Source organism: Rhincodon typus, chromosome 40 (assembly GCF_021869965.1).
Source record: "Rhincodon typus isolate 14 chromosome 40, sRhiTyp1.1, whole genome shotgun sequence".
NCBI classification, from domain to species: domain Eukaryota; kingdom Metazoa; phylum Chordata; class Chondrichthyes; order Orectolobiformes; family Rhincodontidae; genus Rhincodon; species Rhincodon typus.
This window is the reverse complement of record NC_063371.1, coordinates 11,079,846-11,091,896: the sequence shown is the minus strand read 5'-3', so window position 1 is coordinate 11,091,896 and position 12,051 is coordinate 11,079,846. Positions and strand designations below refer to the sequence as shown.

The 12,051-nt window shown below is 45.9% G+C and overlaps 1 protein-coding gene across 2 annotated transcripts; it reads right to left on the bottom strand.

The window, feature by feature from the left end:
• Positions 1-1,269: 1,269 nt before the first annotated feature.
• Positions 1,270-11,548, bottom strand: LOC109930724 (pituitary homeobox 3-like). Of its 2 annotated transcripts, XM_048618788.1 has the most exons (4): positions 11,299-11,548; positions 10,949-11,087; positions 2,829-3,037; positions 1,270-1,847 (listed from the first exon to the last, which is right to left on the bottom strand). In XM_048618788.1, exons 1-4 carry the CDS (start codon positions 11,392-11,394, stop codon positions 1,311-1,313), a joined length of 981 nt encoding a protein of 326 aa, XP_048474745.1. In that variant the 5' UTR covers positions 11,395-11,548; the 3' UTR covers positions 1,270-1,310. The 2 variants fall into 2 exon arrangements, with proteins under 2 accessions (XP_048474745.1, XP_048474744.1); XM_048618787.1 differs by lacking the exons at positions 10,949-11,087; positions 11,299-11,548 and adding an exon at positions 5,147-5,505.
• Between the last annotated feature and the right edge of the window lie 503 nt (positions 11,549-12,051).

Sequence of the window (12,051 nt, the reverse complement as noted above, 5' to 3'; positions counted from 1 at the left end):
TTCTTAATTTGGTCCTGCCTGTCCCATATCAAAAACCGGCGGCGCTGTTTTTATATAGAGTTTGCCCAGCCCGACGCTGGTAGGGATCTCAGGGAAACCAATCGAAGTCTGGCGCAAACCCTACTGTTTCTGATCAGCGTGCACTGACCGATGAACGGGAACGTCCAATCTCGCGCGGCACTTGCTGCTCATTCGCGTCTCTCCCGGTTTAATGAGGGCAGATGCTCTAATCGACAGGCATACGTGTGTTACAGTGCTCTGGTAAAGTCGTATAAACAGCACAACTGAGGCGCAAACTTTCCAAAAGCAAGACAATCCCTATTAAACGTAAGTGTACAAACGTAACTTCAAAAAAAGAGTCCGTTTCATTTTCATACTGTCCTATTTATAGGGAAACAATCGAACACTACAAGATTATTAATATTTTAAAATATATTCCAGACTATCAATACTGAAAGACCCCACCCAACAAAAAAATCATTTCCACTGCCCCTTTCTTAAAAAAGAAAAAGACATTTTGGCCGATGTCTTGGACCAAAGGCGCCAAAGACCTGAGCGTGATATACTTGCGGCCGCTGTGGTTGTGCGGAGGGACATGTTCTGAAACTGTCAAGTGGACCATTTTCTAAATGATCATTTCTAAATCTGCCCTCCAAGATGGAAAACCTGATCAGGGTGGGGGAAGAGGTGGCGGGATTGGTTGGGGGGTGGGGAGGGAGGTGGGGATGTGGTGTTGGGAGTGGGGAAATGTTCTCGCCTCTGCGAGAATCTGTCAAGGAGTTCTCGCAGGGAAATGTGCCACCCAGCAGAAATCAGCCGCCTCAGCCTGCCTTTGACTCAATCACAGTTATCTCGATTTGTATTTGCCAAATTTGAAAAGAAACTGTGAAAAAAATAGTAGGTTTTGACATTGCGTTTGAAGTATCTGCCAATTTAAAAGTTGTATAGAATTTATTTTTTTCTGGAGAAAAAATAGAGATTTGTTTGGGATTTGTAACTACTCATTCTCATTTCCTCGCCACGTTTGTGTAATTCAAAGACTACTTCTGCACGGGCCGAAGTGCACACGGATTGGCTGTAAAGAAGCATGTTCAATGGCAAATGTAGAGAAGTGCTAAGCGTGCTGTCGCTCTAGAGATAGGTTTTGCTGAAACTTTTGGTCTTTATAAATTGAGGGGGAGAGAGCGATTATCATAACTTTTGCGTGTTGGAGCCGGAACTCCCCCTCCACCACCCGCCCCCACACCCACACCCACACCCTGTCCCAAATTGTTCGCCTTCAAGCGGCGTATACAGGTATCAAGTCCATTTTATACCGGCCGATCCACCGCATATTGACAGGGACTGAGGTTGGAAGCTGGGTTCTGCATGGGCCCGTAGCTGAAGGTAGAAGAGTGATGCTTGGCTCTAAGTCTGAGGCTGGCCAAGCTGGTGTTGCAGTTGTCCCGGTACACGTACGGGCTGGAGCTAGACCCGTAAGGGCAGGGAGTGCCAGACACCGCCGAATTCAGCGAAGGGCTGCCCAGGCTGTTCAAATTATTCAAGCTTGAGCCCGGTAAAGCGGATGGGACCATAGTCATTGAAGGCAGTGAGCTGGGTGTCGAGAACATGCCTTGCGACGATAGAGAGTTGACGTTCATGGAATTGAAGAAAGAGAAACTCTTGGCCGAGATGGGGGTGGTGGCGAGTCCTTTCGTGGCCCAGTTATTGTACGAATAGCCGGAGTACACGTCCTCATAGGGCTGCACAAGGCCATTGAAGGGCGCTCCAAAACCTCCCTTGCAGAGCTCTGCTTGCTGGTGGCGTTCCCGTTTCCTCCACTTCGCCCTGCGATTTTTGAACCACACCTAACCAAACCGAAAAGTACAAGTTTAATTCTCAGCTTGGGTGACGAGAAGATAAAATGCAAGTATGCGGTTCATTTTTTTTTCTATAATCCACGCAGCGGGATTCTGATTGACGGTTTGCTGTCTAGTACATTTAAAACCTAACTTCTTACACGGGAACTCAAAACACACTCAATAATAAAAAAAACTGAGCGAGTGTTCCAACACAATCGCAACGGGTAAAATTTAATAAAGCCCAGAGGATTTCAGATGTCTCGTTAACCCCTTTTCTCGACCTTCAACGATTAGTGCACACACTCGATCAGGTTCCTCTCTCCCTGCACGCTTTGTGGTAAAGGTACAATTGTACTTTTGTACGCGGCCCAAATATACATAAAATCTACATATCTGCACGGCCCAAATGTACATTTATTGTGCCCGAGCAGTTCCACTTTCCCGATCGGCGGAACCCGTCTTATGTCCTTTCGCCGACTGAACGGGTTTGTTCAACTCGTGGGAGAAAGTTGAAGGTAAACCCGGTGTCGGGTTCGATATAAACCTCCGGTTCAAGGCGTTCAGAGACCCCTACCCCGGATGGGATAAATACACACCCTCGCGGGAGTCAGATTTGAATAACAGACTTTGAGCTACCGGAACGGTGCATTCTCTCCTGTCTGAACTGATTGCATTTTTGTAACCCATTGATCCCTGAAAGGCTGCCGTTACTACCTGTCTGCTCATTTGTGTTCGAAAATTGTGCCAAAAACGTATTTACTTTTATTCCCTCAAGTAAGCCTTCCTTGCTTTGAAAACAATTTTATCCACACAAGGTGTAAAGCTAAGACAAAAAAAAAACATCTCGCTGTTAAGTACGGAGATTTTAAAGTCTTAAATTCGAGCCAGCGTCTCAGTTACGCCAGTAGTCTTGATTGAGGGTTCTAAAAAATAATCTGCAGTTAACATTGGAACTTTTTCTTTCTCTCGCTGTTCTGCAATATTTACCCTGATCCTGGCCTCGGTGAGGTTTGTCCACACCGCTATTTCCTCCCGGGTGGACATGTCTGGGTAGCGGTTCCTCTGGAAAGTCGCTTCCAGTTCCTGCAGCTGTTGGCTGGTGAAGTGGGTCCTCTGCCTCCGCTGTTTCTTTTTAGCCGAACTGTCTTCGGAACCCGAATCGTCGGACTTACATCGCCGGAGCTGCTCGCTCTCTCCTGCCGGGTCGGGTGAGCAACACAACAGACGGGAATAAGAAATTACTGTCCCTTCCTCACTGCGCCGCAACACAAGCTTCCTCAGGCCTGAACAAGTGCAAAATTATCACTGACTGGGACGTATCTCTCACCTTCTTCCAAACTGTACAAGGCCTACAAATTTACCTCGTTGCTGATTTTTGATTTTTAGAAAAAATATCTTTGACTACAAGGTTGGAAACTGACTTCTACATTTTCCCTCGATATTTACAGTCAGCCCATTAATTAATCACTAAATATTGTATTAAACGTACAATTTACGGCTCAGACTACAACTTTCAATCCGCCAAATAAATTTATAGGACGTCGCTATTGTTGCACACATTTCCGATCTTGGCACCAATGATTTGCTCAATTTTGATGGCGAACCATTAGCATGGATCAGCACACAAAGAAAATAAATGTTTTGTAAACTTCGGCCGGCCTACTGACGTATATTTTCTTAAAGGTTAAAAAATACACATAAATCTTTTTTTTCGCGGATAATCACAAAATAATCGGGACTGGTGGCGTTTCCCAGGCCGCTTCCCGGGATTTTTTTTCCATTTGGAAAACGTGTAATGTTTTATACTTGCCCCCTTCTCTCTCTCTTTTACACTGCAAATCCTGCACAATGAACAGAAGTGACACGGGGCAGGGTCTGCTCTGTTTCTGAAAAGCAACCCCTTCCCCTAATCCATAGCAAGGGACGCTGAGTAAAACTATGAGTAATTTTTTTAAAAATATGGTTTTTCAAAGGTGGTTTCGTGTTGATGAGAGCCGTTTCACGTTTGATATTTCCCAGAGCACTGGAAGGGGTAATTTGACTTGATCAGTCTCATTTGACGCATACTTTGGTTAATTAGTTTATATATTTATATTAAGACTATTGCAATGTATAAACTCCGGTCCGTCTCTTCAACTAATCTGAATATGTGTTATTCTTCACAGACGGCCTGCTGCCTCTGATAACTGTGCCCTTGCACTGCCTGCACACTGAAAAAAAAACCTCTCTGATTTGGTTACCTGGAAGCTTTGGAAGGGCCAGCACGAATGTGTGTTAATTTTGAGTTAAAGTTACTGAAGTTAATCATTGTATTGGAACTTTTGCACCGTTCGCGCGACGGTATTAAAGGTTGCATCACCATGTGTGTCGGGAGTCGACATGACTAGATTGTAGAGGTACCCGTATCAAAACGCCATTGTTGGCAATTTCTCTCCTCTGCACGCCGGCACCAACTAGAAAAAAATATATACCTTTCGCGTGCCTTGCAAAATGTTGTTTTCTCGCTCTGATACTTTCCGCAGTTTTCGAATGGAAACACCTCAGCCTACCAGTGTTTTGAAACACCGTATGACCAGGGCTAGTATATTCTAACCGCGGCCAGCAACTTGAAACAAGAATTGCCATTAAACTGGCCGGAGGTATTAATTATATTGGGACCAGAATGAGTACTAAGGCTAACCTTCAAACAATGGCTAGTAACTCGTGACTGGGATTTAATACATACTCACAAGACGTAGTCTATTGAAATCAAAACGAGTATTGATAGCCGGGGTTACATTGATTGTGACCAAGGTTTGTTTGTTGTGAAAACCATTCAAATTAATTGCAAAATAGTCGAGGAATTGCCCCCGAGTGCAGACAAACTATTTTCTCCTCTCTATTTCGTGGGTGTGCCAATTTTATGCCTCTGGTGAATGAACAGAATTCACGACTTGGGATTTAAATGTACTTCCCGCGTGTTCATTCCCATTTTGGGCTCGCAAACCAAAAGGAATTAACTCCAAATAGCGACCCCGCCGCCCCAGCCACCACCCCCTCCCCTCCAGCCGCACAATTAATTTCAGACGTAAGATCATTTTAGAAAATAAATTTTCCAAATCAATCCGTTTGTTTAAGCGGAGACACTGGAGAATGGGAGCAGCCAAGTCAATGGATTCGGAAGCACTGTGTCAACAGTTTTTAATCGCGCCGGTAAGATTGTGGAATTCCAAACAAGCAATTTAGCGTTTAAAATAATTCGGGGCAACTCGGCAAAAAGGACAGTTAAAACTTCAGCTCTTGTTAGGTTCTCTCCCCAATCTTACCTCCACTCTCACTGTTCGGCGTCCCGGCTAAGTGCCTGATCCCGAAAGTACTATGATGTCCAGATGATGAGTTTTGCAAAGATTTCAGAGATGTCGCTGCCATGCTGTCCCCGCACCAGTTTCAACCAGGGGCAAGGTTTCCGATCAAAAAGCAGCCTTCAAATGGTCCATGCAGATTTCTTTCTGAACAGGCAATGTTTGTTTTCTTTTGTTTTCTTGACTCCAACTTCTTATTCTGCTCGAAACGACTTGCACCCCAGGTCCTTTTAATCCCAGTTGCTAATTCCAAACACTTGTCTTTCCCTGGCCGGTTCGATGGGACGGCTGTTTCCTTTTGCTGTCCATTTGGACAGACAGTTGTAGGGTCCGGAATAAAGCGAGCTGGATAAGTGGGGGTTGGGGATGTAGGGGAGGAGGAGGCCAGGGAACGAAGAAGAGGAAATCCCGCCTCTGTATATGTCGGATTGGTGACTTCAGGCAACTGGAACACGGAGATGTCGGGCAGCGAAATCTTCGATTGGCTCCGTGATCTGCCCAGTTATGATTGGTGACGCTTCGCAGCAAAGCGGGCGAGCAGCTGTCGGGGTGGATCCAGGAGGGTGAATGTCCCAACAGTCATACCACTGGCTCTCTCCCACACAAATACCTGAATGCTTCTCCAGTCAACTACTTGAGTTCACTTGCAACTTGCAACTTATTCCTGTCCCATAATTTCTGACAGCCTTGAATCTGAACTCGATAAGACTGTGTACAGGCGGCAGAAGTGATGGGGGATGGGGAGAAGGGGAATACCTTTTCGAAAAGAGATCTATGTGAACCATTTCAATGCTGTGTTTATATATGTATATATATATGAAACCTCGGTCCTGGTTGAAACTGGTGTGAGGATAGCTGTGCCTCAGGCAACTAAACTAAGGAATATAGCGCCAAGACTGAGAAGCGCGCCTTTGCCACACTGCTGTGCAGCGTGGGTCTTGCCACTGATAATCTGATCACATTTTGTGCTTGATTTGTGTACACACAGAGACGCCAGTGCTGCCATAAACTTTTGTATACAATCTCATTAATCCTATCGATTTCGCTTGAAACGGGACAAAGTCCAACTAATCTGACTTGAAATGAGAAGGTTGCTGTGACTTTACACGCTGGCGTGATTTTGTAGCTCGTTTCGCTTGCTGTACGCTCGTTGTAAACATACAACGGGAGCCTCGGATGAGGAAAGATAGACTCTCCTCCCCAGGCTGATGTGCAGATGTCAACAATGCACAGCTGCTGTAAGATTTATTCTCGGGGGCGGAGAGTTGCTGGAAATAGTTTCGCCTTCAAAACGGTGATGTCATGCTCCTGAACCTTTGGAATGATTGAAGAATACAATCTGTTCGTTTGGGTTTCTCAACTTAACCGGACGATTGTTAGGAAGGAATGCTTTGTTAGTGTTGTCAGGTCGCCAAGTCAGCTCTCCAAAGTCCAGAAGCCTCCTCTAGCTCCGGTTTGACAGCCTGGTTGCTGGGAGAGGGAAAAGGTGTCAAAACAGGTGAGGAAGTTCACGAGGGCTCCCTTCCCGCCTTTCAGGCGCCAGAGCCTTTTTTTTCAGGAGGGAATGAATAGGTGGCACCATCGAGAAGTGCTGTTCACTGGGGAGCCCATTCCTGAATGGTGGGCATGTCTACCCCAGTGGGTGGTGGGTCACTGTGAGCCCCCTGGTTCTCCGACCCACCGCGCCCGTTATACTATCCGCAATGGTTTGAAGCAAAAATGTACCAAAACTCAAGAGTCGGTCAGTAATCAGTCAGTCAGGAAGGGATGAACAGTGGCTGACTGTCGCGCAAGGGAAGCCGGCTTGCTCTTGGCTCCATGTCGGCCAGCACCTGGAGGCTTTGAGTTACACCGAGCGGCAACATGTCACATTTTACCGTGTCCGGCGAGAATCAAGAACGGGTTCATTTGTTACAAGGACCAAAGTGAAGCCTTCAGCTTCCGACCGTTCTGCGGGAATGGTCCTCCTGCTCTAAAACTGAAAGGCTTTTCGAGGTTTGGACAAGTGATGAAGTGCTGCACCGTGGTAGAATCATACAGAGCACAGCAGTGGGCTAATCGGCACATTATGCCATCTTTGGATGAATCATCAGCTTAGTCACACCCACTTCTAACTCTGCGAATACTTCCCTTTCAGACCTACATTGCCTTTGTTGTGGAAAACTATTTAGACTCTGCTTCCACTCGCTTTTCGGGCTGTGTGGTCCGAATCAAAACAACCAGGAGTTTAAAAAAGTACATCTCGTCTTCTCTCCCTTAGATTATTCGTTGATCTATGTGTCCTAACCTTACCCGTCCTGTCAGCGGTAGTAATAAATTCACCTCCTCCGCTCCATGAAAACCTCTCCTAATTTTGACTCTGGCTTCTTTGTCGGAGGGATATCCCACGTGTTTCATTCTCTCTACATACTTCTCATATCTGGCATTATTCGGATGAATCTCATCGATCCCTCTTTCTTTGGACCTACACCCGTAAATACAGATTTTTTCGCCCCACAGAAATGTTTGATTTCTTTTCGCACCCCGTTTGGATGTCCCTCTGATTCCCAGCTCTTTTACTCGACACCCACCCCCAAACCACGCCGCCAAATTCCTTCTCCCACAAAAAAAAGTACGCCAAGGGCAAGATAAAAACCGGGTGTTTCACGGCAGTGTTTTCAGCCCTCAGAGCTGAGCCAAGGCGATCTTCCTCGGCTATCTTTCACCCCCGAAATCTGACTATGCCGACTGTTTTATGATTTCAAAGGTGCGAGGCAGAGAACCGTGAATTGTTCACGGGCAGTGAATCGGGAGGAGGTATTTAATTACGGAGCGTACTGGGATGAATTTTGTGCAAAAAGGGCGGAGGGACACCCACTTCTTCGGCCTTGTCGTATTTGGAAGTATGACATGGCTCGGTGGTGAGCGACCAAGGCCCATATGATGAGGAACACTCGTGCACTCACATAGCTGCTTTCCCACTCCAAATAGGATTAATTTAGATATCGAAAGCTGCAGCCTCGCCATGGAGCAGCCGATAAGAAAGAAGTGAACGAAATCGATGCAGTATGTTTCCATGTCTGAGCAGCGTGACACCTCCTGTCTATCCGATTTGGGTCGGATGCTCAGTGCAGAACTCTCTCTCCCCCTCAGAACTGAGTGATGTCTGCACCGAATTTCTTCTCCCTCCACCAGCCCGCAACTCAACGACAGGGCCTGAACGTGTCCTATTCGGGCTTTGTATTTTTAGAACCACTTTGTTGGACCGTTCCTTGGCACCGAGAGCAACTCAAGTCCTTCGCCTCCCCTGCCACACATACAAACACACACAAAAATCTCCTCAGTTCTGTGAATAGACTTTCGTAAGGACACAGATGAGAGAAACAATCCGTTCACCCACCCTGCTGCACGGATTCTCATTGCCTGATTTCACAAGGGTACAATTTGTACCCGTTCTGCCGCTAATCGGGAAGCCGCCTTTCCCCCCCATCCCACACGCTTTGTTCGAATTGATGGACAGACCTTTCGACCAGATTCTCCCATCCATCCAGCCTTGTTCCGTTCAAAAGCCAAGCCTGCATTGGTAGCAACAGTTTCTTCCCGGCGGCCGTGAGGCTCAGCTCGCAACCCAACCGGTTAGTTTGTCGCTCACAAACTTTCAGATGATGTTTGTCTTTTTAACGTCCTCGGGAATTCACGACGTTTTGCAGACGCAGCGAGCAGAAGCCCCACGATAGCAGAGTATACGGGCGAAGAGATATCGGGAATAAGGGAAGATTGAAGCGTCCCGGATTGATAGCTTTACATGGGCCGGCCTCTTCCTCTGTCTGGGAGTAAAACACTTTGCACCCTGACCCCGGTCTTTGCCCCTTTTGATTGTGATTATATATTTCAGAAGCCTGTCTCCTGCCAGCGGGGTTTTCAGTCTCATTGCCCTGCAATATTCCCTGCACCGCATTTTATTTTGAGACGCTTTTTTTTGTAAACAAAACCCCTGTCACACCGAGGTTCATGCGCCCTGGTTTCTGGCTGCCATCAGTTCCAGGACAATGCACCACCACCCGCAACCCCTACCCCCGCCCTCCCTACAGCAGCAAATGTTTCCTGGGTTAAAATTCTTATTTGGATCGAACCCATTGATGTAATGGTGCGGTGTGTGAAGTCAAGAACACTGAGAATCAATGACTTGTTGCCGTTGGGAAACGGTGCCGTTAAAATAATCTGGGATTTTACTCTGATATGTATATATTAAAAAAGCTGCCGTGAGAAATCATACACTTCCACTGAGGTGGATTCCCTTCCATTGTTCCTGAACTGAGGTGACCGTGAAAACTGGCAATTACTGTCACCTAAAGGGAGAGAGACATTTACAGGGCGCACCGAGAATTTAGAACGCAAAACGCACTACCTTCAAAAAAAGACTATTACATTTCGAAGTGTCCGACGCTTGCTTGTTCTATTTACCTTATAATCAGGTGCTTTATTTTACAGGACACCTCAAAGTGAAAATACCCCCTTGCTTCACGACAACCGGAGAAGTTGTAGCATGTCATAGTTTAAGGTGCCAACACACCATGCATTGAACTCTTAGGAAAGGAGCCCCGAAACGTTTTGCATTCACTGCTAGGGCGAACTATAAAACAAAAAATTCTGACATGGTAATCTTCGCATTTCATTATCGGATGTACCGGCAAATTTATTTGTTGGCGTAACGTATTGTATTGTAGTACATCTGGGCATCGTGCAGTCTTTGCCAGGTCTATCTACTGACACCAGTTCATTGAGTGGTGTTTCACTGGAGTGCAAGCAGCCAGGACTCACATCTGTCTGGTTAATTTATTACAAGCTTGCGGGAAAAAAAATTCAGGAGCCAGTAAATCCACTCACATTAGCAATCTAACCCTGCCGTGATGATAATTACGACAGAGCAGCTCGGCGCCTACTCAAAATAAAGACCCTTAATATTTATCTGGAGCTTTGTTTAAAAAAAATGTCCGTCCCCGCTCATCTCCACTCCCCGTTCTGTAAAGATTTATTGCAGATACCGAGTTTACACAAAGCATGTGCATTTTTTGACACGACAAACTATTGGATGGGAAACCATCGTTGCATGTTAGAGAATACTGTACACTATTTCCTCTTGTCTCGTCTCGTCTCTCCTTTGGTCCAACAGGATTTCTACAAATCTATGTGCTTTTGTCTGGACGCTCCTCATTTCTACAGCCAGGCGTTTGTTTATGCACTGGTCAGCTACAGCTACGAGTGTAGTATCTGACTCCGTTTTATCCCAGTGTTCACCCTGTTCAGAAATATTTAAGGTTCAGTTGAACAGAGACGCGCAAATGCAACATTTCAGTCTGAAGTTAAGCGGAATCATGACTTTCGAACCAAGGTTAAGTGAGCCGCTCAAAATACAGGATAACGCTTTTCTTTTGTGACTATACACACATTTCAGAGCTGAAACGGGCCAGAATGCCAACCCTGTCCACAAGCCGGATACAGCTCAATATAGATAATGTTATATCTTCAGCAGATAACGGACCCTGTTGATGTTGAATTTACAAAGCCAGGATAACAAAACCTGTCACATTTCGTTTGCATACGTGCAGAGCAACACCGCAAGGGTTCGAATTAATACCTAGTAAGGAATCTGCCCTGTCTTGGGATTTAACTGGATTCCTTTTGATGGTGCGAGGGTTGACTTGCCATCGACTTTGGGACAGAATGTATGAATGATCTGTTTCTCCTGCGTCTCCGCGAGTTTGCTCAACGCCGCTATCTCCTTACCGCACTTTTCCAGATGGCTGGAACAGTTGACCGTCCCCGAACCCGTCGCTCCTCCTGAGCTGCTCGGCTTCTGCCTTGGACATCCTGAGTCGGTTATTTCAACGGTGCCAAATGCAAATTCCATTCGAAGAAGTTGATCCTGCAAGCAGTGCAGAGCAATGTTAAAAAAAAAAGCGGGGAGAATATCAGCAGCCGGCGCGACGCAGCTCACATTGACCCGAAAAATTTCTTTGGACAAATAATGGATAATATGTTATTATTTATACGCTATTTATCTTATATTATACATATATACATATTCGTATGTAAGTAATATACACATAAAATATATTGCCCGCTCTGTTACCAACATCAGTCAAAAGTCCCGAAATGTTCATGCGGGTCCATGTCTTGTTTTGGTGTGAACTGGGGCGATCGTAATAAAGGACACTTGCACGTTGTTTCATGTTGAAGAAATTCGATTATCTGTTTGCAAGTGTGCACCACCTCCGAAAATATCTGCTCTAACTCGCAGCCTTCCTCAAAAACATAACCTTAGACTTGGGAACAACTCACACATCATCAGGATACTGTCAGAATGTGATCTCACTGCTGCACGCTGTGGGATTTGCCTGGCTGATAGTTTATATTTTCGGATTGGTAATATTTTAACTAGGAGAAGGTCGGCAACCACAACTGCACTCCGCGCGCGCAGGGCAAGGTCTTTCTTCGTTTCTGTGTTGTAAATCTTCTTTATAGGAAAGACGACAGCAACAAATCAGTGATCGCATTTCCTGCAAGACCAGTATCTACCTGCCAGTTATTGTTAGTCAGAGAACAGCTATTGAGTGAGCCCTTGTTGCTGTGTACATTGAAGGCGAACGCATGTCTACAGTTTTGCAGATAGCCGCGGTCCAGCTCAGCTTCTGACTGAGCCATGAGCTCCAGTGCTTGCACGTGTTTACCGGCTCCCCAATTCGATGTATATTTTACACGGTCCTGCTAAATGGTAATATTCCACGCTGCTTACTGATTGATCGGAATCACTTTACAATTTTCTCATCGACGCTCAAAAGAGGGAGTCTTTCCAAATCAAAGAGTTACCAGGAGGAAGAGTGGCGTTC